Here is a 27480-nt window from a genome sequence, read left to right as displayed (position 1 = left end):
CCTGGGGGGAGGGATGCACTTTACTTAGATGTAATACAGTACGTGGGGTACCGTGTTTCTGATAATTACCTGTTATAGACACATTTTATGAAAAAACCTTTCCTTAAGATTTTTTCTCCTGAGAAGCTAAGAAGCCTCAAGAACAAAATGTAAACAATAATTATCTGCTGCTGTGGAATGCAACAGGTGGATCTGTGATTGGTCTCATGTAGTTATTTCTAATTAATGGCCAATCACAGTCAGCTGGCTGGGACTCTCTGTCCGAGCCACAAGCCTTTGTTATTCATTCCTTTTCTCTTCTTAGCTAGCCTTCTGATGAAAGCCTTTCTTCTATTCTTTTAGTATGGTTTTAATATAATATATATCATAAAATAATAAATCAAACCTTCTGAAACATGGAGTCAAATCCTGGTCTCTTCCCTCATCCTTCCCTTCCCGTCACAACTACTCTTTTAACCCTTTTTATAATATAGTTACCAAATTTTTAAACAGTACATGCTTAACAATTATCAACTACTTTACAACAGTTTCTAACTTATTTTTGACAGCTGGTATCTGCAACTTCTTGACCTCATGCTCTGTGGGTGATGGATGCACAGGAGGGTGAAGCATTCTTTGCTCATTCCTGCCCAAACCTCCTTGCTCTGGTGTTAGAACCCAGGGCACAGGGAACATTTCTCTGCCTGTCCTGAGAAGCCCTGACCCCCAGGAGAAAACTGCTTTTAACCTTTGTCCATGGAGAAAGCTTCCAAGACTTTGGGATGAACTGGAATCTATGAGTGTGTGAAATAGATAGCAGTGTGCTTTATCACAGTTTTGGGGTTTTAGTACGGAGGTAAATAGGAGACAAGATGGAGGATGCTGGGTATATGTAGGGCGATAGAATATAAGTAAATAAAGTTATATAGAAAGTAATCTTACCCCCTAAAGAGTTGCAGCTGAGCCAATTATAGAGCTTGGGAACAGGCCTGATTTTAACAGGCCACACCTGTAGCCAATAAAGAAGAGTGTTATAAAAGAGTGGATTGGTTGGAAAGGAGCTGGAGTCAGTTGGCTGCTGTAAGGATGAGGAAGAGTCAGTGTCCAGAGGAGCTGCCTACAAGAAACATCAAGGAGGTATGAAACTCTGGCAATATGGAACCCTTGCAATGTAATGACAATAGGACTCTTGCACTATAATGACAACAGGTATAGCCTGATCTCTTTCTTGTTCTTCATCTACTTCATTTTCTGCAGTGCTGACACTCTGGCACAGAGTGATGGGTTAGAAAGAACCGCAATGCGGATGTTGCATGGAGAGAAAAATAATTAGTTATTGGTAGAAATAAAGTGCATTCTAAGAGTTAATTGGACAAAATAGCTTTAAAAGACCTTGAATCTGTGTGCTTGTGACTTTTGGTGCCTTCTCTTTGGATGCTGAGTCTGAGATGTAGACAGCATGCTGAACTTCTGATAAGAGAAAAATAAACAACAACCTGAAGACTGAGAAACCATAAATCCCATCCATCTCTCATTCCTGGCACAGGATGTTTTAGGGTTCTCCCCATCAGGGGGATCCACGAGGGAGGTTTCCACATCCTGGTCCTAGAGGATGTTCCCTCATAAGGCTGTTACCTGCTGAGGATCTCTGTTAGTACTTTTCTCCTCTCACTGGCACTTGTGCTGGCAAGGTACACGTTGTCTGTGTTTGTGACTCTGTCTTGGCCACAGCCATCTGGTGTCTGACAAAGTCTTGGTGCTGCTGAGTCTCTCAGTATAATTACCATGCTGAGTTAATTATTGTGCCAGCCCAGGCACTTATTCAGTGACTACCTCAACCATTACCAGGACCTCTTCATTCATCACCTGTCAGGCTGTCAAGCAGCAATGGAATGTTCATTTGGTCGTCTCAAAAAAAGCCATTCTTTGCCATCAAGCTTGTGAGTGATCCCTCTTTCTTTGCTCTGAATTATTTGGCCGTGGTCTTTTCTCCAGTATTTGCAAGACAAAGGAGAAGCATTGGCAGAAAATTTGTAGCTAGAAGCCAGGCTGGAATCCTGCTGCCAATGAGAACTAGAAAAAGCCCATTGGGAGGGATGATCCCCACCAGGATTTCTGATCTTGGATCTCATGTGTTTATTGCTTTATGAGCTAACATAATATGTCAAGTCTCTCCAGATTTGACAAGTACATTTAACAAATGTAAGATAACCTAGGTGTGGTTCTGGGCAAGGTGGAAGATCCTCTGTCTAATCATCATTGCAGGAGAGGTCTTCAATAAACTCCTTTAAGGATACAGCCAAGAGTTTCTCCTGGTCAGCCTTTCCTCATAAAGGGGCCTTGGGATCTTCAGAAAGAAGAATAATTTTCAAAACTTTGCTAATTAAACTCTTCAGCTCCTGATTTTCTCAGTTTTATGAGGAAAAGGTGTTACATTGCAGATTCCACAGATACAAGTGTGGTTTTGGCACATAAATACACCACAAGTGGAGTAGAACAGGGTAAATTCTGGATACCAGCAGGGTTTTGTCTTTGGTTTTACAAAGTGAAATAGCATCTGAAGTAAAAGCTGGAGCTTTCAGGGTCAGATATTTTTATGGCTGAGACCACTTAAAAAGTGGTTTCCTTTACTATGTTCAAACTACTATAAATAAATTAGATTTTTTAGATTTTTTTTTTTAAGTTACAAAATTATGCATTTTCCCGTGAAACTTTCAGACAGCATATGATATTTTAATTACTTTAGAGCTGTATTTTTCTCTTCCTCTGATACATGGAAGCATCAGAAATGTGTTTTTGGAAACAAGTAAGCTTCCCATTGAGTGGTGTACCTGCTACATGGAAATCCTCAGAGATGTTTCAGTAAGATTGAAACAAAAGCCTTTGCTGATGCAGCTGGGATCGATGCTGCTCAGCTGGAGCCAGGGAGCTTGGAAGGGCTGGAAGGCCTGGCCATTACATGAGTGATGCAGTGTCAATCACAGATACAGGCTGTAGGGTTCAAGAGTAGGACCTGTAATTCTTATATGGTGGGAAGCACTTGAACTGGTGTGTGAGTGGCAGTGTTAGATAAAATAGGAAATCTCCTGAGCAGTATCCATGCTATTTTTTGGTACAATAACTCTTCAGTATTCCTCTTCAGACTTCATTTGTTATTTTTAAACTAACGGGTATTTTACAACATTTAGTGCCAATGTCATCAGCACTGTTTGGATAGAAACAGGCAGTAACCATTTACCTGCTGATGGGTTCAGAGCTTTACTGCCATTAAGTGGCATTAAACCTCATTTCACATCATTTGCATTGATTTGCTTATGTGTCAGAATTAACATAGTATTGTGTCTGAAGAGTGAATCAGCTTAATGAACCAGCAGCTCAGCTCAGATTCACTTGTGCTGCAGGGTACTTAAAATTCAGCAGCCACAGCCTGCAGCCTTCTCTGTTTCACTGCCAGCAGAGAATGCAAATGAAAGGACAGTGCTGTCCTGGGAAAGAGTCAAGACAAAAAGTGTCACATGGAGACACTGCAAATGGAAATTCCTTTTGGGTTTTGTTTTGGGGGTCTTTTGGTTGGGTTTCTTTGTTTGTTGGGGTTTTTTTTTTGTTGTTGTTGTTTTTGGTGTGAGTTTTTTGGGGATTTTTGTTGGTTTGTTTGTTTGTTTTTTTCCTGAGAGGTCTCACTCTAAATGGTAACTGAATATGTCCCTCTGTATAAACTTGGGAAACTGTTTTAGCCACAGCTTTAAGTATTAGCAGTGTTATGATTTGTTTGATCAGGTACAGGATGAGGGAATACTGAAGTGTGATGCATAGGGAAAGTGCAAAGAGTGATTTCATTTTCATGGCCAGTAACTCTCTCCAATTTTAGCAACTTAAGTACACAAATGTAAAATTTTGAGGGCAAGCTGCTGGCTCCAACCTTAGGGCTCTCAATGTGTGACTCTGTGACTGTCCCCTGAAGCCAAACCTCTGTAAAGGATTGTTAGCACATCCCTGAAATCCCTTCCAGCATCCTATGGGGGTGGCTCCAAAGGTTCATGGGGGCAGCAGCTGTTTTTCTTTCTGGAAAAGGACTGATGAAAAGGGAGGCTTTGGCAGGAATCACTGGGCTGTGAGCATCCTGCCTCCCAGAAACCACCAGATGCATCCTGCCAGGTCAGGCATGAAATGTAGGTGACAGAACTCATTGTGGGTGTCACCCTGGGAATGTAGGAAATGTAGGAGGGCATCCACCCTTCTTCCCTTGGGAGTACATGGATGACAAGGCAGCACTTCATCCTTTCCTGTTATGTAGCACTGGAGGGCTGGTTTGGATCAGAGTCCCCAAGTATGTGGCTGAAAAATGAAATGCTGTGTGAAATAAGGGCTTTATTTAAGAGAAATCGTTGTAAATACCTAGAGAAACAAATGAAAGGAGCAACATTTGGTTTGTATGTGCCCAGCTTGATACCAGCCAGTGCTGGGTGTGACTTGAGCTAAAGGTGTGGGCACTGCCATTCCAGCAGCACTTCCTTGGGGCTTTTGCATCCAACCCATGATGTGTGGCTTGATCCCAGCTGAAGCTGCTCAAAAAGGGACAGAAAACCGAGTGCTGGGCCATCCCTGTGTGCTGTCCCTGTCACAGGGGGAAGGCAGCTGGAGACAGCCCCATTCTGCTCCAAGTCTGCCATCTAGTTCTACAAGGATCTCACATATACATTCCATGTGAAGTTGTAATATGAAAGTTGTTTTGAACCACATATTCCTGTGAATCTCATGAATATTCTTATTCATATGCATAATCAGTTATGCAAATGTTAGTAGTTATGATTCATCAATTTGGAGACCACAAAGTTATCGTCTTTATTTGCACTTGTTTTGTCCTGAGAAAGGTAATGTGAGAATGAGTCAGAACACAGCAAAACTATCAGGCTGTTTCAGAACTGGATGGGGTTAATCAATAGGAAATATAGAATCATTGAATCATCAAATGTTTTGGGTTGGAAGAGACCTTAAAGATAATCCAGTTCCAACACCAAAGGACAAGCCCTTTTGTTAGCTAGAGACACAGCAACCAATCTGCTAGACCCTTTTCTTTCTTTCTAATTTTCTTCTAAAATTTCTTTCTCCTATAAAAAAGGGACAGCTATTTAGTTTGATAACATAAAAACACCACATTTTGTTCATACTGTTACCAGAACTAGTAGGGTTTGTAGCCAATGTCAAAGTTTGTTTCTTCCCCCAAATCCTACATACATAGCAAATTGTTTCAGCTTCATTATAGAAAAATCCTGATTTGTTGTCTGGTTTTCCCTACTTAGTTATTTTAAGTGCATTCTCCCATACAAACTGGTTTTAGCCATGGGATAGAGTTTTATCTTGTCTCTTCACTGGATTCCTTCTGCTGTAGTAGAGCAGGGCACCCACTGCAGGTACAGATAACAATTTATTTACACCAGTGCTGCTGTTTAGTTGTCAGGCAAATAGGACTTAAGTTAATACGAAGTCCTGTTACTCCCGAACTGATTTGCTCTAGAGATATTACAGATTTTCATTCTTTGATGTGGAAGGCTTTTATAAAGTCCTTTTCATAGGGTTTAGGGTGTTAGGCTGTATCACAGCAGCCAAAAGTATTTTGTGGCAATATTTGTAAAAAATTTAGCATTTCCTATGTGATTATGACTTCAATATCAGTATTGTACAAATGTAAATAACATAGATACCCCAATAAATCTCTGAGGTAGGCTTATAAAAGACTGAAAAGCTTAATTACATTAATTTTATCAAGTACCCTGCAAAATAATTATATTTTTCCCTCCAACTCTGTGCAGAAACTGAGTCACAGACGAATTGAATCTCAGATGTATTAGGGTGTGCCTCACAGCAAGTACTTTATGTTTGAAGTGCCTGGTTGAAACAAACAGTTCTAAGGCTCAGAGTGCTGGAGTCACAGATGCTCCCCATCCATAAAAACTCATGCCAAGTATCCAAGGCTGGCATCCAAAAGGAGATTCACCACCAGTGAATGTTCTTGTAAGATGGAAACCGGGCTGTGACATGTCTGTGATGAGGTGATGGGACTTTTCACAGGATGTAAGAGGTGTTACTTCCATGGTCCCCTTTGGTCCCTGTGTCCTACAGATGTCCTCTGCTCTTGGCAGCCTTGCTGGGCTGCTGAGTGTGTGGTTTCTGTATGTCTGGTAAAAGCTCTTCTGGCAGAGCCTCTCGGAACTGGAAATGGCTCTTGTGGACTTGCAGAATACATTAGCACACAATGAACCCATCCCAGCAGCAAGACTTGAAGATCTAATGGTGTTTTTCTCCCTTTTAGTGGTTTTCCATTTGCATCGATTGCAGCTATCTCAGCTTCCAGTCTGAGCACTCAGGGAACATTTGTTCCATAAAAACCCAGAGGAGCATCTTCCCCAGAACTGCTTATTTAAATTTGTCTGCAAGCAAAAACTGAACAGGCAAGTTAGGTGTCCTTTCAGTCCTTGGGGAAGTGTGGCACGCTCTCCAGTCCCCTGAAATGAGCAGGGCTTGGGGACATTGAGAATGCCAGGGTGGTGACTCTTGCCTCACTCTGTGGTGTGTCACATCTGCCAGCATCTGTACCTGCCTCCAACCCCAGTCCCCTCTGAGGTATTGCTGCTTGACTGGCAGAGCTGCAGGGCTCCTTAAAAATCAAATGAAATGGAAGTCCAGCTGCAAGCTTGGAAAAGGACCAAAGATAGGGACTGAGTAGGGGGTCCTTTTTGGTTCCAGCAAAGCTAAAGTTTATCAGTGAGAATTAAGATTTTCTTTGAAAGAAATAAATACAGTACTCTGTGCCACTAAACCCACTATTAGTAAAACATATTAGAGCCTAATTATTTTGCAGGTTTCCTGTTGAGTGACTCTATTATTATAGCGTTAAGTCTCTTATTATGTAAAAGCCATCAGGAGAAGTTGTTTTCAAAGAAGAATAATAGGTAAAGAACAGTTACCCGTATTACATGTTAATTCCTTTAAACACAGAATATGCCAACTCTTCCCCAGATATGTCAGGAGTAACAGTTTCTTCAAGTAACAGATCCCACACTGAATTGTTGGATGTCCAGTGTTCCAAGTCTGGGAAATTAGGAAAAAACCTCTGGTGCAATAATCTCTGGTGGAGCCCTGAAAGCTCCCACCAAGCAGCCAGATCTACCATGAAAATGCAACATTGTGTTCCCAAACACTCCTTTGAGTAGCCTGGGCTTTTATGCTCATTAATCTGCTCTCTTTAGATGGGCTTGAGTCCCCTTTGGACTAACTGATCATCTACATGAATCTGTGAGCCAAACTCAGAGGTCTTACTGCCCACTTTAAAATACACATCCCAGTTCAGGCTCATGGTTTTTATGATCTAAGTCTGTCCTGATTTGTGCTGGCACCAGAGAACCACCCTTGGTTTGCTGATGTACATGGAACCAGAAACACAGATGTTGGAACCTGAATTTTCTGACTGGTGGTGGATGTCTTCTGATTCTTAAATGGGTAATAAACACAGTTTAAATCTGTTTGTTCACAATTCAGAGCTGCCCTAGGAACATAACCAAAAATACAGCTGGGGTACATACACATGTCAAATGAAAACAGGGTGCTCACAAGAGCAATTATCTACCGCTGACACTGATTTTTGGCAAAAGATATGATCAATCTTTCTCCTCAAAGGCAGCTGAAAACAATTTTAGTTTGTACAAAAGCTGTACAAGAGCTTTACAGAAAGCAAACTGAGGCTCAGGAGGAATATGCTCTGTTTCTTTTTTGTCTCTGCTCCTAATTGTATTTTTACAGCTGGCTGAGATACTGTTAAAATAATGAAAAATAAGGAAAAGCAACCATTAAAGGTTTTGAGCCATGTGCCATGAGATAAAGGTAATCCTGAGACTCACTGGAGTATTAAAATGACAACAATAAAGTAATACCCATGCTGAGTGTCATTTTAGAAATGAGCAATCAGACAGGAGGAAATACAAGAGAAACCTCCAGCACTCCCATCCTGCCACTGGGGCTCCCTGTAGTGGATCAGACAGTTCAACCAGCCTAAAAGTGCTTTAATGGCAAGGCACAGATTCCCTTTCACAAACAAGGAGGTGAGATCCCTACTTTTAGTTTGGGGAAACGTGATGGCAAATACAGGATTTCTGTAAAGCTGAGATCTCCATCTGCTTTTCACCTGAGCTGATCTTTGGGCATTTTTGTTGTTCACAGCCTCTGGCCTCTCCTCTTCTCCATCTACCCCAACACAAGTGACCAAGCAGCCCACGTTTCCTCTGGAATCCTACAAGCATGAGCCTGAGAGACCAGAAACAAGAATTCACTGTTCCTCACCTCCAGACACGGGGCAGAGATTTTCTCTGCCTCCATCACAAAGTGCAGCCAAGCCTCCCATCATGACACCAGCTCCCTGTGCTACCTCAAAACCTGTGAGTAAAGCTTGTGTCCAGTTTGCCAGTGGGAAATGTGCAGGGCTGTGTGTGGACTGTGTCCTGTGTTACAGCTGATGGGCTGCAGTGTGGCTGTCCATACTGTGGGACAGAATGAGAACAAGGATTTTTAGCTCAGTTTAATTCAGGGTTTGGCTGAGAGGGCACTGGGAATCCAGAGGTGGTGGCTTCCTTCTGATTTATCCAAATAGTAACTAATCTTTGCACTGCCTTCAAAGTCAGTTTTGCAATAGCTTCAGATCCCAGGGTACACTGCTGAGATGCCGCCTTAGAGGTGGATAAAATTTTATTTAGGATTTTCTTTTATCTCTCTTAAGAAGAGCTGATGAGAGAGTTAGCAGCCAAAGAGAGCATATAAAAAAGAAATTCACAGTCTGAGCTGCAGGGGCTCTGAGTCCCTGCTGCCTCTGGAGTCTGAGATGACTGGGACAGCTGGTGACTAATAGCACACGCTGCTATCACACCTCCTGCCCCAGCCCAGGGAGTAGAAAGAGAAGGGCAGCACTACCAGGGCACTTATCCAGCCTCCCACCTAGCAGAGGTGTCTTCATTAGAGTGTCTTCATTAGAGTGGTTTCTTCAGTTCCTGGTAGTGCATGAACTCAGCAGTTCCTGGGAGCTCATGAACTCCAGCCACTGATATTCTGCACAGCTCTGTGCCTCCTCCCTCTCCCTTGGCCAGCCTGAGCCTCAGAGGCTTCACTCTCCTTTTCTTTCTCCTCTGCCTTTTTGCCCCTTCTCCTTTTGTGTTAATTCCTCTGCATTACCTGTATCTTTCCATTCCTCTGACTCATGGAACCAGCAGACTGTGATCTGTCATCAGAGTAAACCACCCTGCATCTGTCTTGCCCAGCTTTTCTTCCCTTTTTTCCCCTCCAAAATAGAAAATCTTCAACATTTTTTGTATCTAGAAACCTAGAACTGTAAAGGGCATACAGGTTCATGAGGTCAGTTGCTCTGCTGAACAGCTATGAGTCCTGTTTCATTCCAGTTCTCAGTAATTTATTTAAAAGCAGGAAGTTTCCTCCCACTCACCCATGGGAAAGCTGTTCCAGGATCTGGACACAGTAACACAGCAACCCCAAAGCCTTTTTGCTTTTGTGAGAGGTACCTCCAGCAGCAGCAGCTGTTGTGCTGAAAGCATTTGGGTCCTGGATCAGAGTTCATCTGCTGCTTTCAAGTCATTCACACACATCCCACAAAACACCTGCCCTATTTTGGGGGCCCCTTCTGTAAAGGCCAGGAAATCTCTGATTTTCAACATAATTTTTTCATGGACAGGTTATAAATATTTGCTTTTATAATTAATGGCCTTTTTCATTCATTGTTTGCTACATCCTGTTGCACCAGTAGCCAACCTTTGTTTTTTCAGATTAAGTAAGCCAAACTCTCCCTACAAATTACAGACTTTGTTTTTCTGCTATGCAAAAGTAAATAATTAAAGTATTAAATAAAATAAGTCCTACATTTATAGTTAGGGAGCTCCAGCAGTAACTCTTCTGCATCTAGCTCACTGCCTTTCCATGTCAGTATATTCTTGGGGTACAGAAATTATTAAACCCAGAGGTTTGTAGGATACAAAAATATTTTGGGTAGGTTTTAGTCAATCAGTCATATTATTTCCATATGAATGTGTTCATCTGTGTTATGCAGCTACAGAAGAGTCTTTTGTACCTGCTAGAATAGAAGTGAGGAAACAGCATAATCTTAGCACATTCCACTGACTGAAAGACTGAAAAGTTTGTTTTGTTTTTGATTATTTGCTGATTCAGACAACATGAAGCTGAGCAGAAGATGCCAGAATAAAGAAACAGAATTCTCAGCAGGTTTTTATGAGCAGTTGTGGTTGTATATATGTACAAGAGCGAGTCTGGGGAGTAACTCAGAATGCTGGACTCAGTTCCCTCCTGCTCAGAAGATACAGAAATGTGTGGGATGTGTAGCACCTGATTGTCTGGTACCCTCTGTACTCATTTGTGTCTGAGAGCAGTGAGTGTGCAGGGCTGCCACTGAATCATTGGGGGTTTGGTTTACTTGGCAATAAATGTCAGCAGCCACAGAGCACTGAGGAGCAAAGCTCTGGATGTTTAATTTTCAACAGAGACTGAAAAGAGAGATTAGATTTGCCATTCTCTTCTAGGAGAAACTGTTAGAGGGAAAAGCTCAGTTCCTGCAGAAGGACCTGAATCTGAAGCTGATGAGTGTTCTCTCAGCACTGTCATGTATTTTGATCCCTGCAAATTATTGACCCAACATTCCTCTGCAAATACAACAGCACTATACAAACATTCTTGAGTACTGTATTTCAAACATTTCATTTACTCTGAGCTGTGTGTTAATAAATACATCATTGCACAATCATGTGCCATAAACAAATCTGTAAGAGGAAAACTCAATTTCCTCTTTATTTACATCACTATTTGGTGGCAGAACAATTTCAGTTATTTTTAAAACACACTATAAATTTTATGATAAATGCTGTTAGGTGATCAGTTCAATGATATGCAATCTTCTATGCTGACATCTGAAATGAGAAATTGGCTCTTATCTACAGGGTTCTGTCAACTTAAATCTCATTTACTTATTACATTGCTTAACTGGTAATGATAATGTGGGAGACCCCAGAACTATTATAAATGAATTATGATTGCTATATATATTGCAGTAGGAAAGAGGAACCCTTGGACCCAGACCTGGAAATATTATTAAAATTAAAAAAAAAAAACCAAACCAGAAGAACAGATGACTCTACGAAGATATATAGGACTTGGAATTAATCTTATCCCATTTTTATAATAATTGGCATTTGAAGCTGGTTCTGAAATTGTTTTTGACCTGTCTGAGACTCAGGTGCAGAATGGTTAAATCTGTTCAGTAAGAGAGAAGACATGGAGGGAAGAATAAAAATACTTATTTCCCAGCAGATGTAGCCAAAACCTTTCATGTTTTAGTAGCACTCCCAACAGTGGGTATTTTCATGTGATTTTTAAGCCTTCAGTTCTGGGGAGGGGAATAAATAGTGGGAGACAGTTCCTGAGAGAGGGAGCTCCTCCTTCAGCAAGTATCATCTCAACCCAGTAGACAAAGCTGAGCAAATTAACCTCATGCTAAATGGGTGTCTGTGGTAATCACCAGGGCCTGGATTTATCCCCCCTAACTTTAGAAACCTTTCTGAGCTGCTTAAGCTGGGAGTGCAGCAGCTCCAGTTGTGCCTGCATCCCCCAGAGAGGAGTTTGCAGGGAATGAATCAGATCCAGGGGGCTGAGGAGCCTCTGGGACTCACTGGGCAGGAAGGCTTTGGCTCCAGGTGCTGCATTTCTGATCCAGACAGCATCAGGTGCCCAAAGCTGGGGCTGCTGGGCTGTCCCACACCACTGCAGCAGCTCTGCCAGCCTCTCCCCTGCATGTGGAGGTGTTCCTGGTGCCTGAGTTTGAAGGTTATAATGAGAGATGCAGCTGATAAGAGATCAAAGCTGTGCCTAAAGATTACTGTGTGTGCTGCATGAAACAGCAAAGGAGCAATTTGATTTCTCACAATGCAGTTCACTGTTTTGTAGTTTGGCCTTGTGTTGTTTGGGTGGTGTAACCTTCAAGCAGCAAGTGGTGGATGATAACTCTTCTCTAGTGTGACATTAGGAACCATGACAGAAATGCAGAGAGGTTGCAAATTCAGTACCAAACCTGTTTGCCCTGTTTCCACCTTGTCTGTATTTTGAAGTGGAATGTGGTACACTGGGCCTTATGTGGTTGTATCCTTTTTTTCCATCCTTTCTTCTTCCCCTGATGCATAAGGCACTGTGAAAATAGCACTACTCACTGCAAACACAAGCATTTATTTCTGTGCTACCCCATCTCCTGGCTCCCCTTTCCCAGCATGAGAGGAGCCCAGGCCAGGAGGTGCTGGCTCCAGACTGGAGAGGTCTCTTTGGGTGGAACACAAGGCTGGGGCTTCCTCTGCTCACAGGAAATGACCAAGGCTGAACCTGCCTACAAATGGTCCTTTCCCTATGGTTGTGTAGTGAGCCACTGCCCTCCAAAGAACTTCCAAGCCAAGTAATTCCCCAGAATGTTCTTAACAAGAGGAAAAGTCAGTCAGAGACTTACTCTGAGCTTGTGTGAGTGAATCCTGGTAAAACTGCAGACAGAGCACACAGAAGGGAGTCTGGGCTGTATTCATTTTGCACAGTCCTTGCTGCTCTGGCATATGGGAGAGGAGAGATGTAATGTACAGCTGGGACTCTCTTCCAGCCCTGGATAAAAGGGAGAAACCAGATTGTTCCTGCAGCTACTCACTTGTTAAACAGTAGCACTTCCCTGCAAAGCTCTTCATGCTGTTTCTTAGCCAAAATGTAGTAAACTCCAAAACAGGGCTGTTAACTTGTTCAGAGGGAGAGAGAGGCTCTTGCATCACTCCCTGTGCTGGCAAGGAGCCTGGGAACCAGGATGTGTGTGTGCAGCAGGTCCTTTGGTTTGCCTCTCTCCAAAAAAAGCCATACCACCTAGCAGAGCTCCAGAGCTGCTGGGTGAGTCAAGAGATTGAAATCTGATGGGGAGAATAGAAAAGTGTTCTTTGATTCTGAGAAGGTCAAAAAAACAAAATAAACCCTCCAAAAAACAAAACAAAACCAACCAAACAACAACAGCAAAAAAAAAAAAAGTACAGGCTGGGGGAAAAATGGAATCCAGTTTTCCAATGTACCAGAACTCCTCATTTCAGTATTTGTGTGGTTTAAGGCAGTGTGTGAGAGTGCCAAGACATTACTGTGATTCACACTACAGTAAACTGATCACCAAAATTAGAGCCCCAAAGGCTGTCATTAACCAGGGACAAAGCTCTGGCAGTGCTGGTGTGTCCAGGCTCCTTTTAAATGCTTTAATAGCAGCACTCCTGGGAGGTGATTGTGTTCCCTAAGAGATCCCAGGAGCTGTAACAAGCTATCCTTGTTTAATCCCTTTTCCCTGTGGGAGCTGTTGATATCCATGTGCAAATGTGTTTAAATTTATAATATTTCTCCAATAGTGGGCACATAACTAATTAGTTGCAAACTTAGTAAAGTAATCACTCTGTGATCAACCCTACACCAATTCCAAAAATACTGCTGGGAAAATGTTTGGAGCCCACCTGATTTGATTTCAGTCTCCTTTGACAGCATGATGGTGCCTCTACTGAATCAAACCAAATATAAGCTCACAGGAGAATTATTTCATATGATTGGAAAATCCAGAGTGAGATTTAGTGGGACATACAGAATAAATGAACCTGAACTTTACAAAAAAGCTATATCACACTACTTTTTAATCACAGCTATCATTTTATTAATATTCTGTTTCCTCACTTCACTTTCTCCCTATCAGTCATATCTTTTGTATCCCATTTGGTGTTTTTCTCCCATTTTAGTATTTAGAATATGCAAAAAGCATCTTGCTATCCCTTTTATACTGGTTAATTTGTTGGTTGTTTTTTTTTAATCTACTTACTGGTTTTAAAAGAAAAAATGTTCAACCACAACCTCCTGAAACACTGGTGCCCTCACATATTTGTATTCTGGTTGCAGTGTCCAGATTTGTGCAATCAGTCTTACAATGCAGAGAAATTTTTTTGCATAAAGATGATTTTTTTTGTGCCCTAAGGAAATGTGTGTCTGTGTCAACTCGTGGCTTTTTCTGCAGCTACAGAAATAATTTCATCAACTATCTATGGGTTCACTCAGTGGAGAGTTTATTTTAATTACATGAAATCCTACAATTCCTGTTCCTCCTATTCCTAGATCCAAAGGAGGAAGGTGAGGTGGGAAGGATGAATAGCCAGAATGCTGAGTCCAATCAATTCCCAGCTGCTTTGGCAGCTCTCATAAGACTATAAGTAGCTAAGGCAATTAAAACTAGAGCATCTCTGGGGCTTTTTTAAGATACTCATTGGTACTGAAATGATGACCCCAGCACCCTTGAAGAGACAATTAGTAGCTTAAACCTAAATTACTTCTATCACCCTAAATCCTGCACTATGCATGGTATAAAAAGGCTAAACCTAAGGATGTGGCCTGGTGTGTCTGTATAAATAGATATCTTTTGGTTAAGTACCATGTCTGTATAAATAGATATCTTTTGGTTAAATACCATGATGTAAGAGGGTGCTGGAGGGACAGCCTCATTTTACCCATTGAACTGATTTCTCATGGCATGGTTTAGCTTGAATTTTAGACTTGTTAATTTAATAAGCATCCTGTTATTCTGCTTAGAATATCAGAACTTCTGGTAGGAGTAACCTCCATCAGTGATTAGAAGCCAGATGCCTGCTCTCTGATTTAATATAAAGCTGCAGTTTCATGCAGGGTCACTGACAATTTCTTCCCAGCTGTATCTGGACAGTTTTGGAGCACTAAAATTATTCACCATCAGGGCTGTTTATTCATAAAGCAGTAGGGATTATAGAGCAAAGCTTTCCCATGAGAATGGAGGAGAGATAAACAGCTTTGAACCTGTTTGGTTGCACCTTTCCTGCTTCTGGATTGGACTAGAGGGAAAGTGACATAAGAAAAAGGAAAAAAATATATGGAAGGGAACTCTTAGAATTCCTAGTCATCTTCATCTCTCTTAACCCAGTTTTGTCTATATTTAACTTTTAGATACACTGTCTTTAATGGCCAACAGAGCTTTGAAGAATGTAAAAGGCTGCTTGATACCAGGAGGAAATTTTCTGTGTAAAGCAGTCAAATTCCTTTCTCACTTCCTCACAACATTCCCCAAACCCTTTCTCTGACTGGATGAAATAAACTGGTGAAGTTGGAAGAAATAAAAGGGGACATCCCAAAAAGGGCTCACTGCTTCTTTCTCCCAGCTTTCACATTTTATAGTGTCACTACCTGCTTGTGCAACAGGAGAGCAATACAGCTCTTTAAAAATGCAGCTGGTTGTTGTGGTTTGGTTTGGTTTTTTTTTTTTTTCTTTTAAGATTACAATCAAGCAGGTTTGGCCATTTGAAAGTCAGCTGCATGGGCTGCTGAGTCAGAGGAGGACTAGATACCATCTTGGCAGCAGCCTGGAAAAATGTTTCCATTGTGCTGGTGAAATGAATGCAAAATATTTATTCTTTGAGCTTGTTCACAACAGCAGCTCAGTTCTCAGCTGGAACTGAGGGTGGGGCCATGTGGAAGACATTTATAGGAAGACAATAATGATTTGTACAGGGCCCAAGGTGTACATAATCTTATTTTATGATTAACAAAGGACAAGGCTCCAGCCATATGGAACTCATAAGCTGAAGTGTAAACCAGTGAAGTAATCAACAGAGAATGAAAGAGAAAAAGTAATGGAGGCAGAAGGTTAGCAAAAGAAAGGGAGGGAGCAGAATTCAGGAGGGGAGGGACTACTTTAATCTTTTTCCATATTTAGGGTTACAGTAAAATACCAGTGCTGAGGCTCATCCCTTGGGCTTTTGAAATTTTGATCTATCATACTTTTTCACTTCCAACTGCACAAATCAGGTCATCTGTGGTACGTGGAGAATCTTCTTCCTTGTACCTCTGAACAGAAAGTTACTAATGCTATTTTGTGGTATATGAGCACATATGATTCAAGCAGAAAAATAAACATGCTTTTTGCCCTGGGGACCTTATTGTCCAAGAGCCTGATCTAGCAAAACAGGCCAGGCAAATTCTAAAACTGTAAAAAACCTTGGCTTAAGCAGGGTTGTTCCCAAACACTACTTCCAGTGCATGCTTGCAGAAGAGGCTCTAAGTGTAGCCATAACAGAGGTAGCAATGACAGAAGGCACTGAGGAAAGGTAACCTGAAGGTTACAGCACTGGGTTTGGCTGGGGTTGCTATGTTTTTATGTTGCTGAATTTCAGGTGCTGCTTTGTTCTGGCTGATGTCAGTGTGGTGATGGCCTTGATCCAGGAAAACACTTAAATGTGTGGTTGGATTTAAGCACAGTGGTAGCTCTGTTGGAGTCAACAGTAGTGGAGCACTTAAAGCTCTGTGTGTGTCAAGGCACTTTGCTGGATCAGGGTCTTTGTGCAATTTTTATGGTCTATTAAAATATTTTAAAATGACAACAGCAGGTACAGGATATGAGAAAAGAAGCTGAAGGACAGAGGATAAAAAAAGAATCAAGGAAAATATTAAAAGTTAAAAAAAAAGGAGAGGAGAGAGGAGAGGAGCTCTTGGTGCCAATGGGAAATTGCTGCTGAGTGAGTGGCAGGGAGAGCAGCAGCTGGAGGATTGCTCTCTGCCTGCTCTTGTGTGTCTGGCATTTCTTTGGGGGTCAGGATTGCAATTATTTGGAAACATTGATGGTGTGTCCTACCTTGGGATGGAGCTCCTTGTGTACATGGCAGCAGCTACTGATGCAGACATGGTTCATGAGAGAGGACACCTGACCCCTTTCCCAAGAGCCTGCCAGAAACAAAAGCAAATCCCAGCAGGCATCCTGCACACAGCAACAGGACACTGCCAAAGCTGATCTCTTAGCTGTATTCACTGTGAGGAACACAGAATCATTCTGGAAAAGACCTCTGAGATCATGGATCTTTCACTGATACTGAGTGCCACATCCACTCATTCCTTGAACACCTCCAGGGATGGTGACTCTGTCACCTCCTTGGGCCTCCATTCCAATGTTTAACAACCATAATCAGGAAGAAATTCCTCCTAATGTCTAAACTGAACCTCCCCTCGTGCACCTTGAGGCTCTGGCCTCTTGTTCTGTCACTGTTTCCCAGGAGCAGAGCCTGACCCCAGCTGGCTGCACCCTCCTGGCAGGAGCTGTAGCAGTGAGAAGGTCTCACTGAGCCTCCTTTTCTGCAGGCTGAGCCCCCCTGAGCTCCCTCAGCTGCTGCTCACAGAATTCACTCCCCAGACCTTTCTCCAGCTCTGCTGCACTTCCCTGGACATGTTCCAGCCCCTCCATGTCCTTCTTGTTGTGAGGGGCTCAGAACTGGACACAGCACCTGAGGTGTGACCTCACCTGTGCTGACTACAGAGGGACAATCATTTCCCTCATTGCTAGCACCCAATTCTTGATACAAAATCATTGCCACAGAAAGTACACAACTTTCTTTCCTTTTCCCATGAGGGCATGGCTATGGTACAATATGAAGTGGTCATTAAGTAGTTGCTTCCATCATCAAAGATTTTATGGGTACAGAGGTTACACCATGAAGATATAGATGCCTTTTTTTTTTCTCATGCTCTCATGGATTTGTTGCTATTTCATGGATTTGTTTGCCCTCATGGCTGTTGCTATTTCAGGGAAAAAATAATGGAATTGAATGAATGTTTTAGTTGAAGAGACATTAAGGAAAGCAAGAGTTTGAAAAGGAGAAAAATAGTACCAGAGACCCCTGACTGCAACCATCTGCCCCTTCAGAGATCACTTGTGCAGCCCTAAGTCACTTGGTCTCTCAGTGCCTCAGTTTCCCATTTATAAAAAAATGGGGCTACACTGCTCTCAGTCAGAAATGTTATAGTGATAAATGAGTAAAAAAGTTCTACATAACTCAGATATTTTTTGAACAGGAGCTGCAAGTGGCTTAAGATAAGCTAACCATAGATAGAATCTGTTGTGTTTAAAGTTTGTAGCAACAGGCTTTCATGCTGCAGGCTGTACCGTGGCCAGGAAGCTCTCATGTTTTCAGAGCACATCAAGATTTACACAAAAGATCACTGTGAAGTCAGCTGCTCTTCTGAGCCCCAGGGAGGCATGTCAAGAAATAATTTCAGCTCTTCTCAGACATTTCACTACAGACTCAATCTGCATCTCAGGTTAGGTGCAGTGACCCCAGCATTTGCCATTTCCACACTGAAAGCACCCAGTGCCCATGAATGAACCTTTGTATCTGCATCTCCAGCAGCTCTGCAGGGACATGAGTGTGGGGGCTGGCTTGCTGGAGCTGTGTCCCTGGTGCTTAGTGTGGAAATAATTTCCATTTTTTTTTTCAATTCCACTTCCTGGAATACAGGGAAAAGCCTCAGCACTATCTGCATGTCCCTTTATGATCTTGTTTGTGGCCCTGAAACACCGAGCTCATGTGCTTGACAGGCTTCTTGCTCAGCACAGCCCTTGTTTCAGTCCTTCCAGGGGGTGTCAAACCACTGAGCACAGTCTGGTTTTGGTGTACCTGGAATGAGGCAAGGATGCAGTCAAGAGGCTGTGAAAAGGGAAAACAAGCATGGCAGAAGGAAGGTATCCATTGTGTGAGCTGTCATTGCAGGTCTCTTTTGTGCATAACAATAAAAAAAAAAGAAGCAGCACACAAAAACAAGGCCTGGAGTGATCAGCAGTGCATCTGGAATGAATTCAGGAAGAGGGTCAGGTTCCTCAAGCTATGCACATTCAGTGCCATCTGAAAAACAGCTTTTAGTCAAAAATTAATTTACTTGGGGATTACAGGCCAACTGTGGAGTCTGTGCTGAAGGAGGTTTATGAACATATTTGTTTGTTTGTTTGTAATAGCAGCCACTGTGAGATAAGAGGCTCACAAGCCTGAGTGGGGCCCCTGGTAGCACCCATGCCTCCAGTTTGTCAGCTCTGGGGTGGGCTTGAAATCTAAAGCAAACACACAAGCCCCAGGTGCTACCAGGAAGTTCTCCTCAGTGGTCAAAGTCCTCCTAGAGCTGCAGTGAAAAAAGACATTGTTATCTTTGCCTGGCTCTTGGAGAGAGCTCCCAAAAGCTCCTTCTGGAGCCCTGCTGGGATCCTCAGTGTGATGAGCACAGCAGAAAGTGGCCACCTGCAGCAGCTGCTCCTTTTCTGTTCAGCTGCACTTACTGCACCTCGTGGCACACAGGAGGGATTTGTTCAGCCCAGGTCTAGGCCAATTTCTTGAAGTTTTATTGATGTTGTGGGTGACTCAGCTCTGAACTGTAAGTTGTCTGAGTTTCACAGAAAAGCACCTTTGTGACTCTGCCCTACATCTGATGCCCTGGTTGGACAGATCTGATTCAGCCTTTCAGAACTGCTGATGGTTGTGGGAATGGCAGCCTGGGAGAGCTGGGGCTGCTCAGGGTGGACAGGAGAGAGCTTCAGAGAGACCTTAGAGCACCTTCAGGTGCCTTAAGGGGCCACAAGAAAGCTGGAGAGAGACTTTTCACAATGGCTTGTAGTCATTGGACAAGGGGAGATGGTCTTAGGCTGAAGGAGAGAAGGTTTAGAATAAATTTTAGGAAGAATTTTTTTAAGGGTGGTGAGGCACTAGGCTTGAAGCTGTGGATTCCCCATCTTTGAAAGTGTTCAAGGATGGGGTCTGAGCCAAGCTGGTCTAGTGGAAAGTGTCTCTGACCAGGGCAGGGGGTTGGAGTAAAATTATCTTTAAGGTCCCTTCCGAGCCAAACCATTCCATGATTCTAAAATTACATTTTGATGATAGACTGTGACCGTGTTCACAGGGTCTGAGGATGAGGGAAGAGACGAGGATCTGACTTGATTTTTCAGAAGGCTTGATTTATTATTTTATGATATATATTATATTAAAACTATACTAAAAGAATAGAAGAAAGGATTTCATCAGAAGGCTGGCTAAGAATAGCAAAAGAAGGAATGAATAACAAAGGCTTGCGGCTCAGACAGAGAGTCTGAGGCAGCTGACTGTGATTGGCCATTAATTAGAAACAACCACATGAGACCAATCACAGATGCACCTGTTGCATTCCACAGCAGCAGATAACCATTGTTTACATTTTGTTCCTGAGGCCTCTCAGCTTCTCAGGAGAAAAAATCCTAAGGAAAGGATTTTTCAGCAAATATCGTGGCTACAATAGACTACAATTCTGTTACTAGAATTTTGTGATGTTTACTCAAGCCTTAAGTATAGTATCAACTAATTTCAGGCTTTTTTAGGGGAAACATGTTTCATTTTAAGTTTAAAAAATATCACTGAAAGCTGGTGTAGTAAGTGTTCACTCAGTGAAGTCACTGAGTGAAGTTCACTCATGACTGAGCTTTGAAATATAACACTGAGATGAAGAAAGCAAAATGGTAGATAGTAAATGTGTTTATTTAAATCAGTTTTGGCTCTGAGTATTTTTTTTTCATTTGTTATTCTCAGTGGCCTCGGTTCTGCAGATTACTCATCAGTACTCTGGCCTCAATCCAGCTAGAGTACTTAAGTAAGTGCATAACTTTAACTAACATGAATAATCCTGTATTCAATGCCAGCAAATGGAGACACACATCCACGTGGGTTCACTTTCTTCTTTCCCATTCACTTTAAATTAGTGAATGTTTACCTGTGTTCTACCATTAATAGTATCTTAATGTTCTGTTTGCTTTTTTTTTTTAATGTACATTTTTTCACAAGAAAATATCCACTATAATCATGCTTAGTACCTGATTGCTGCAGCTCTCTCCTGCAATAATTCCCTCTTGCTCTTAACTGAGCCCCTGAGTATGATGAGAGGTTGGTCTTATTTCAAAGAACCCAAGGAGCACTCCAGCACATGTGTAAAAACAGCTGAAGTGTGTCTTTTTGATCATATACAATAACAAATATTTAAGACAAGAACACTTAAAAACTCTGGAAGAGATTAAAACTGAGTGGCATCCCTGTGTTTGCAGCCAGGTAGAACACTTGTAGCATCTGTATTCATAACAAACTCAGGTTAGCTCCTCACAAGTACTTGACTTCTTTGAAAGTTCTTCAAAAGGACAGAATTTAAATTGCGTGGCTGTTTGATTAATAACATGTCACACTGATAATTGTGATTTGGACTCATTTGGACTCCACCTATACTCAACATGAGTAATCTGAGGAAGGAATGTTGGCCACAAGGGCTTGTCTAGAGAATGCCTCTGATATTCTTGACTCTAAACTCCACCTTATCTGAGTAGCAGAGTGATACAGGATCAGACACAGCCACAGATTAGAGGTTATGTAAATAAATCCTGCCTCTTTCCTACTCCTGCCTTGATTTCTCTCTAGTTTAGCTTGGGATCTTGTCCATTCCTTCATATTTTACTTTCTTTGACGTTTATTTTTCAGAAGTGCTTAACTCTTCTCTCACTGGGACCATTTTTCTTTGCCTTAAACTGAGGTGCTGGAGGACACTGTGTGCAATACAGGTTCTTTGTTTCTGCTGTTAGATCAAAGGAAGTTCTGCAAATCTATTCTGTTTCACAATTAAGTCAAGAACAGAACTCACTGGGATTTAACTTCAAGTTCATTTCCATATAGAAATATTTAGGAAGGGCTCACCACTAAAAATGTGAAATCTCTCTGCACCTTTGTTCCATGTGTCTCCAGGGTAAGCAGATTCCAATACTCAGTAGTGCAGTGAGGATTTAGTAGAAATTAAGATTGTCCATTCTGTCATCTTTCCTTGTGCAGCGTGCACTCCATTTTTATTTTTCTTTTTGTTTGTTTGTTTGTTTTGTTTTGTTTTTTGTTGTTGTTTTTAATTTCTGTTATTTATTTAGGATTCAGCTAAAATTGATTGTTGTTCCATTTATGTTATCCATTTGACCTACTAAAGATCTCCAACTGCTTATCACTAATAATTAACTCTGTAAAGTAATTCATATCATAGCTGCTTTGTGGAAGGATACCTGCAGCAGGAGGCTGGTTGCTAGTTAGAAAATGTAAAAGCAATATACACTTGTTCTGTTTTTCATGCCACAAGACTCCTGCTCAGGACCACTGGGACCGTCATATTCTGATCAGATTGGGATGAAATAAAAAAATCCTTCCAGGGTAGAGTTCTTATCCAGTGGCAAGCTCTGTCTGAGCTGTTTTGAAATGAAATTCGAGTTTCTTCAGCCTCACTGTACATACTGGAAATACATTTAGAATAGATGCTCCCTCACTTTCATACCTGCTGTGGGACAGTTGTGTCCCTAATTTATCAGATTAGGGACAGAGCACCCAGCTGAACCCAGTAAGGACTCACTGGGGAATATTGTCAGTGCCAGGCTGGTTTATGGGGCTTGGTTATTCTGTTCTAAACAAATTGTAAAATCTGAGCTGCCACCACCTTCATTTACACACGCTAGGCACAGACTTGATTATAGCATTTGGTATTTCAAAAACCTTTTAAGGCTAAAGCAATTTTTATCACATTCCTTCTGGATATGGGAAATAAAAACTCCAATCCAGTATTTTGTATGAGGCATCCCCTTCCTTACTGCTTTGTTTGGTGCTTGGAACAGTTTCCTTAGAATAAATGGTGGAAATTACAGTTCCTGCCCAGCTGCTCTGGTCACCCTGAGGTTTTTGAGACCAGAGCTGTGTCCTCAAACACCCTCAGGGACTGCCACCCTGCAGCCTTTGCAGCTCACAGGTGCCTCTTTCAGATACAGAAGGGATCCAAGCTGGGATCCTGACCTCAGCCTCAGTGATTCCAGTGTTCTCAGCTGTCCCAAACCCACCATATCAGTTACCATACTCTAGCAAAAAACAAGTAGCAGTTTAATTTACAGTTTAACCAGAAGATGAAACCTTTTTTTTTTCCTGGTAACTTGTGCTTTTCCACTTTACAAACCAGGCTAAATTAAAGCAAAAATAAGCAGGAAGTGTTCTAAATTAATTTTATACAGATTGCAAGAGAATAAACATATTTATGACATACATTTGGGAAAAACTGCAAGTTGTTCTTTGACAGCTCATCAGAAGAGTTGTTAACTACTTCAGTTGTGCAGAACTGTAATTGTAGGAGGGAGCAGTAGCAAATGGTGGGAAAATTACCATTCCTAGTTTACTCTTGCATTCAAAATGGCTTTGCCTTGATTTGCATTTAGATGGGAATTCCTTCTGTTGCTCTTCAATCCATTAGGTTTTATAAGGTAAGTGGCCTTTTTTTTTTCTGAAGTGCTGGGAAGGGCACTCAGTTTTACTGCTGAGCTGTGCAGGTGGCACCCCAGCATATCCATATCAAAGCCATCAGGAAAGAGAAAAGCAGCCTTGAGTTTACCTGGAAATAACTATTTTTAAATAAAGCACAGGTAACATTTTTGTGGCAATGCCTGAGTAAGTCTGCTCCACACAGACTTGTGGTTTGCAGCACAATTTCTTTTTTTAGGTTGTTCTTTCTATTCCTACACAGTCACCAAAACTAATATGTAATCTTTATTATTACTCAGACAATATTTGTTATTTGTTCCAGAATATTTCTATTTCAGAATTAAGGCTACTTTTTTGAAGGGAGGGGGAAAAGAAAATTTACATTTATATAGGTTTGTAAACTGGGTTTTGTACATAACATACATACATAGAATTCTCATTGAATTACCATACTAAGACTGTATATATTTTTCTAAAGATTGGACAAAAATAGAAATTAAAAAATAACAAGCCTGGAAGGGACATTAAAAATTCATTTTCCCCCATCAACACAATCAACTATATGGAAATAATAATAAACAAATGGGAGTTTTTAAATCCATTGCTAAAAACCTCCTGTGATGGAGATTTTAGAGTTTTTTCAGCAAAACGTGCTGGTGCTTCACTTGTGTTACACTCAGAAACTTCTCCCAAAGTCCAACCTAAGAATTCTTTAAAGGCTAAGTAGATAACTTCTCATCCCATAACCAGTGGACCCAGAAGAGTTAATCACTTTTCTTCTTGCAAAAACAAACCATGTCTGGAGACTGTTGAGGTATTTTTCTTCAGTCTTCTTTTTCTGGTGTTGTGGTTTTTTGGGGGTGGGTTGTTTGTTTCTTTGGGTTTTTGATTGTTTGGGGTTTTTGTTTTAGTTTGGTTCATTGGGGGGAGGTTGTTGTTTTTGTTGGGGTTTTTTTGTTTGGATTTTTTTCCCTTTGTAGATGAGGAAACTGGGAAGTTTTCAAGTTCTTCCTTACAGGTCATGTTTTCTGAACATGTAGATCATTGCTGTTATTTTTTTTTTTAGACTCTTTTAGTTCATTCTTGAGTTTAATCCCTAAAACTGAATGCAGTATCCCAGCTGGCATCTAACCAGGGAATGTGTGGCACAGATGCTCCATGTCTTACCTATAACACATTTGTAAATAGTGTGATTTTTTTTTAAATTTCAGAGAAACTGACATTGTAGTCTCACATTTAGCTTCACTCCCAGGTCTTTTTCTTTGGCTTGCATGACTGCTGGAAGTCCATCCTTTCCCATTTTATTTTTGCATTTGATTATGCAGACTCTACTTACCCATATCAAAGTGCATCCTGTTTTTCAAAGCACTGCAGCAATTCTCAAGATTATTTTAAGTCCTAGGACTGTCCCTAAAGCAGCAGCTTCTTTTACCATTGAGTCACTTTGAGTCATTTGAAAATGTGGTCAGGTTATTCATTATTTCTTCCTTGAGTCATCAGTGGAAACACAGAGTGGTGTTGGACAGAACACAGAGCTCTGTGGAGCCCTCTCTTAAACCCTTCCAGTTAGATAAAGAAATCTTAGTGCCTTCCTTGAGAATATTCTTGTGACCTTTAGCAGTTGTTTCACCCAGACATTCTGGGTGAATCATTAGAGAGGCTGAGAGTGCTTTGGCTTTGGTTCCACACCTTGACTGTTGCTGATGATCTTTCTTTCCTGTATCTGCTTAAAATGTCTCTTACACATCTCAGAATCAAACTTATACCAAAGAGTGTAAGGCAAGATGGCAGGAAATTATATAAAAAATTATTTTCTGCTGATGTTAATTGTTGTTCACATCCCTGAACCATCTCTACGACTTAAATACTTGGGCTTATGAAAAGGATGGGATTCCTTCAGTAGGGCACAGAACTGAAAGGACTCCTAGATTATCAGAAAAAAGAAATGTAGCTTATCAGATAAGCTTTAATGTATTCATTCCAAGTGCATCTATAATTTACAGGTCTGATTTTACCTCCACAGAGTATTAGTCATTCCTCACTCCCTTTACCCTAGGAAGCTAGAGAAAACAGCCAGAGACAAAGTAAGCAGTTACCTATTAAAATTTACATTCCAGCCTTCCCAGAAATCCTAAAATCTCTTTTGTTGACGTCTACCTTTTGTGGCTTTTGCTGTTGTATCAACCATGAATTTTTTCTTTGTGTCTACAAAGATTGATGCCACTGCTTCAATGGCATCAATATGACCACTATTAAGGTCATGTTGTAGCTCCATGTTTTTTGGCATAAATAATGTTCCTGTAAAAATTTGACAAAGAAATGTACTCAGGCAGTTTTGGGTTTGTGCATATTTCTCTTCTAAGCTTTTCTCTCTAGCATTTATGTCACCTGGCAATATTTAGGGTACAAGTGTTCTGTCACAGTGGTGTCTCAAACAGTTAAATTGGGTTACCTGACACACTCTGAGAGCAAACATTTGAAGCATAATTGGGATAAGTCCCTTGGTTATAGTTCAGGGAAACCTTCTGTGGCAAATAAAAAATAGTCACAAAAAACAGGTAGGAAATGTTACAGGATTTAATATCATCCTATTGGAAATTACAGTTCCTTTCAAATAAATATTTTTTTTCTTTGTCTTTAGCCAGTAATCCTGCTGTAAAATGACAGAAGGAGTTTTTAGAGAGACAATACTGCTAAAAATACCTTTAATTTGTCTAATCCTGTCCACAATGAACAGGATGGTGTTTTGACCATGATTTAGGCTGACTTAAGAGCGGGTTGTTCCCAGAAGGTGTGGTCCCACTGTCACTCCTGCCCTGAACAATTCCTGTGCCAGTGCTGATACAACTAAACAGTGAGTTGGATCAGGAGCTGATCTGGATAAAGCCCAATCTTTTCTTTTAGTCCCTTTGGTTTTCAGCTGCATCAGTTTCCTGCTCTGACTCACTGTGTTGCCCACAAGCCAAGAGGAGCCAGAATGCAAAGCGAGGAGCAAAGGGAACGCCATGATCAGCAGCTTGTTCCAAAATTGGTTTAAACAAATCCTGAGACTGCAGGCACATTGAAGGATGGGGTTTCAGCCTTAAGTTCTCCATTTCCTTTGGGTTTCTTTTTTGAGCAGTGTGGATGGTACATGTTTCTATTACAAATCCCTGTTGTATATTAAATTACTGCCTTTTTATTATCCTGAGTTTCTCATGGTACTCTTGGTCTGGATGTAGGTTCTGCCACTGTAAAACCCTGATCTTGCAGTGAGCTCTGTGGTTTGTAGCATGAAATAAGCTTAACTGACTTCTTATAAACATCTCGTGTTCTGTGGCAGTGAAATTCAATGCACACCTTTCAAGTCTCAGTGTCACTCCCAGCTACAAAAACCTTGGAGTTGTATTTCCTTATGGCTGGTGCTTACTAGATAATTATGGGGAGTAAATTAAAACAAAAAGAAACAAAATCATGGCAGTTATTTCCAATCAGATATGTCATCTTCTTCTCGGCCTTTGATTAAGAGTAGATGTTATAAACTCTTATCAGTATCAAGGTGCACGATAAGGAAGATAAATAATTTAGAGCTTTTAAAGCTAGCTCCCAGAAGTAATTAAAAGCTTCCAAAGCATTTTGATTAGTAGGCTGAAAATATTATAAATTAATACGAACTGCTTTGGTATCTTGTGTGACTGGTCAGTTAGAACATTTACTGAAATCCTGGAAGCATCTTAAAAATACACCTGTGAATGAAATATTTTAGAGTTTTCTTTTCAAAGGATCTTTACAGTAAAGAAGAACTGGCTATTGTTCACTTCCTCCTATATCCTTAAAAGTGTCCATAGAAAGAGGTAGCTTGGGAAAAGAAAAAAGCTGTCACCAGCAGTTTGTTTCCTTGCTTGAAGCTTCACTGGGCTTGAGAAATTACGAGACAGTTTTCTGTTTTCCCATAGATTTTGGCTCTCTCCCCCATCACAGTTTTATTCTCATTATCTTTCATCTTTCCCTACGTTTAATTCTCATTGCTGTGCTGTGCTGGGTCTATCCAACCTCCCCTCCTTGAAGGGCTTGCTGAACTTTTGAAGCCTGAGCTTCCCCTTGGGACCAGCAGGTTTAAAATATTCCTTGACGACTCCTGTGACTCCTTTGAAGCTCCATCCATGTGTGTCAGCTGCCATTGCCAAAGAAATAATCCGTGTATCCCCTTCTCCAGCATCCGTGTCTGAACCGCTCCTGCTGAGCTTCCTAAGCAGCCAGCGGGGACCTGCGCATTTCAGCTAAAGCTTTACCACACCTC

At 41.3% G+C, this 27480-nt stretch overlaps 1 protein-coding gene across 5 annotated transcripts in view; it reads left to right on the top strand.

Annotated features, from left to right (window-relative positions):
• PRKAG2 (protein kinase AMP-activated non-catalytic subunit gamma 2) overlaps window positions 1–27480 on the top strand; it is a 217303-nt gene that overhangs the window by 140346 nt on the left and 49477 nt on the right. For all 5 annotated transcript variants that reach the window (XM_071428545.1, XM_071428546.1, XM_071428548.1 and 2 more), the window contains one exon: window positions 8194–8408. In XM_071428545.1, coding sequence (XP_071284646.1) covers window positions 8194–8408 — 215 coding nt within the window. The remainder of the gene's footprint in view (window positions 1–8193; window positions 8409–27480) is intronic.

This window comes from Agelaius tricolor, unplaced genomic scaffold (genome assembly GCF_023055355.1).
Source record: "Agelaius tricolor isolate 1412-34295 unplaced genomic scaffold, bAgeTri1.0.p SCAF_6, whole genome shotgun sequence".
Lineage (NCBI taxonomy): Eukaryota > Metazoa > Chordata > Aves > Passeriformes > Icteridae > Agelaius > Agelaius tricolor.
Note: the sequence above shows the minus strand (reverse complement) of the source record. Positions and strands in the feature narration are given on the sequence as shown.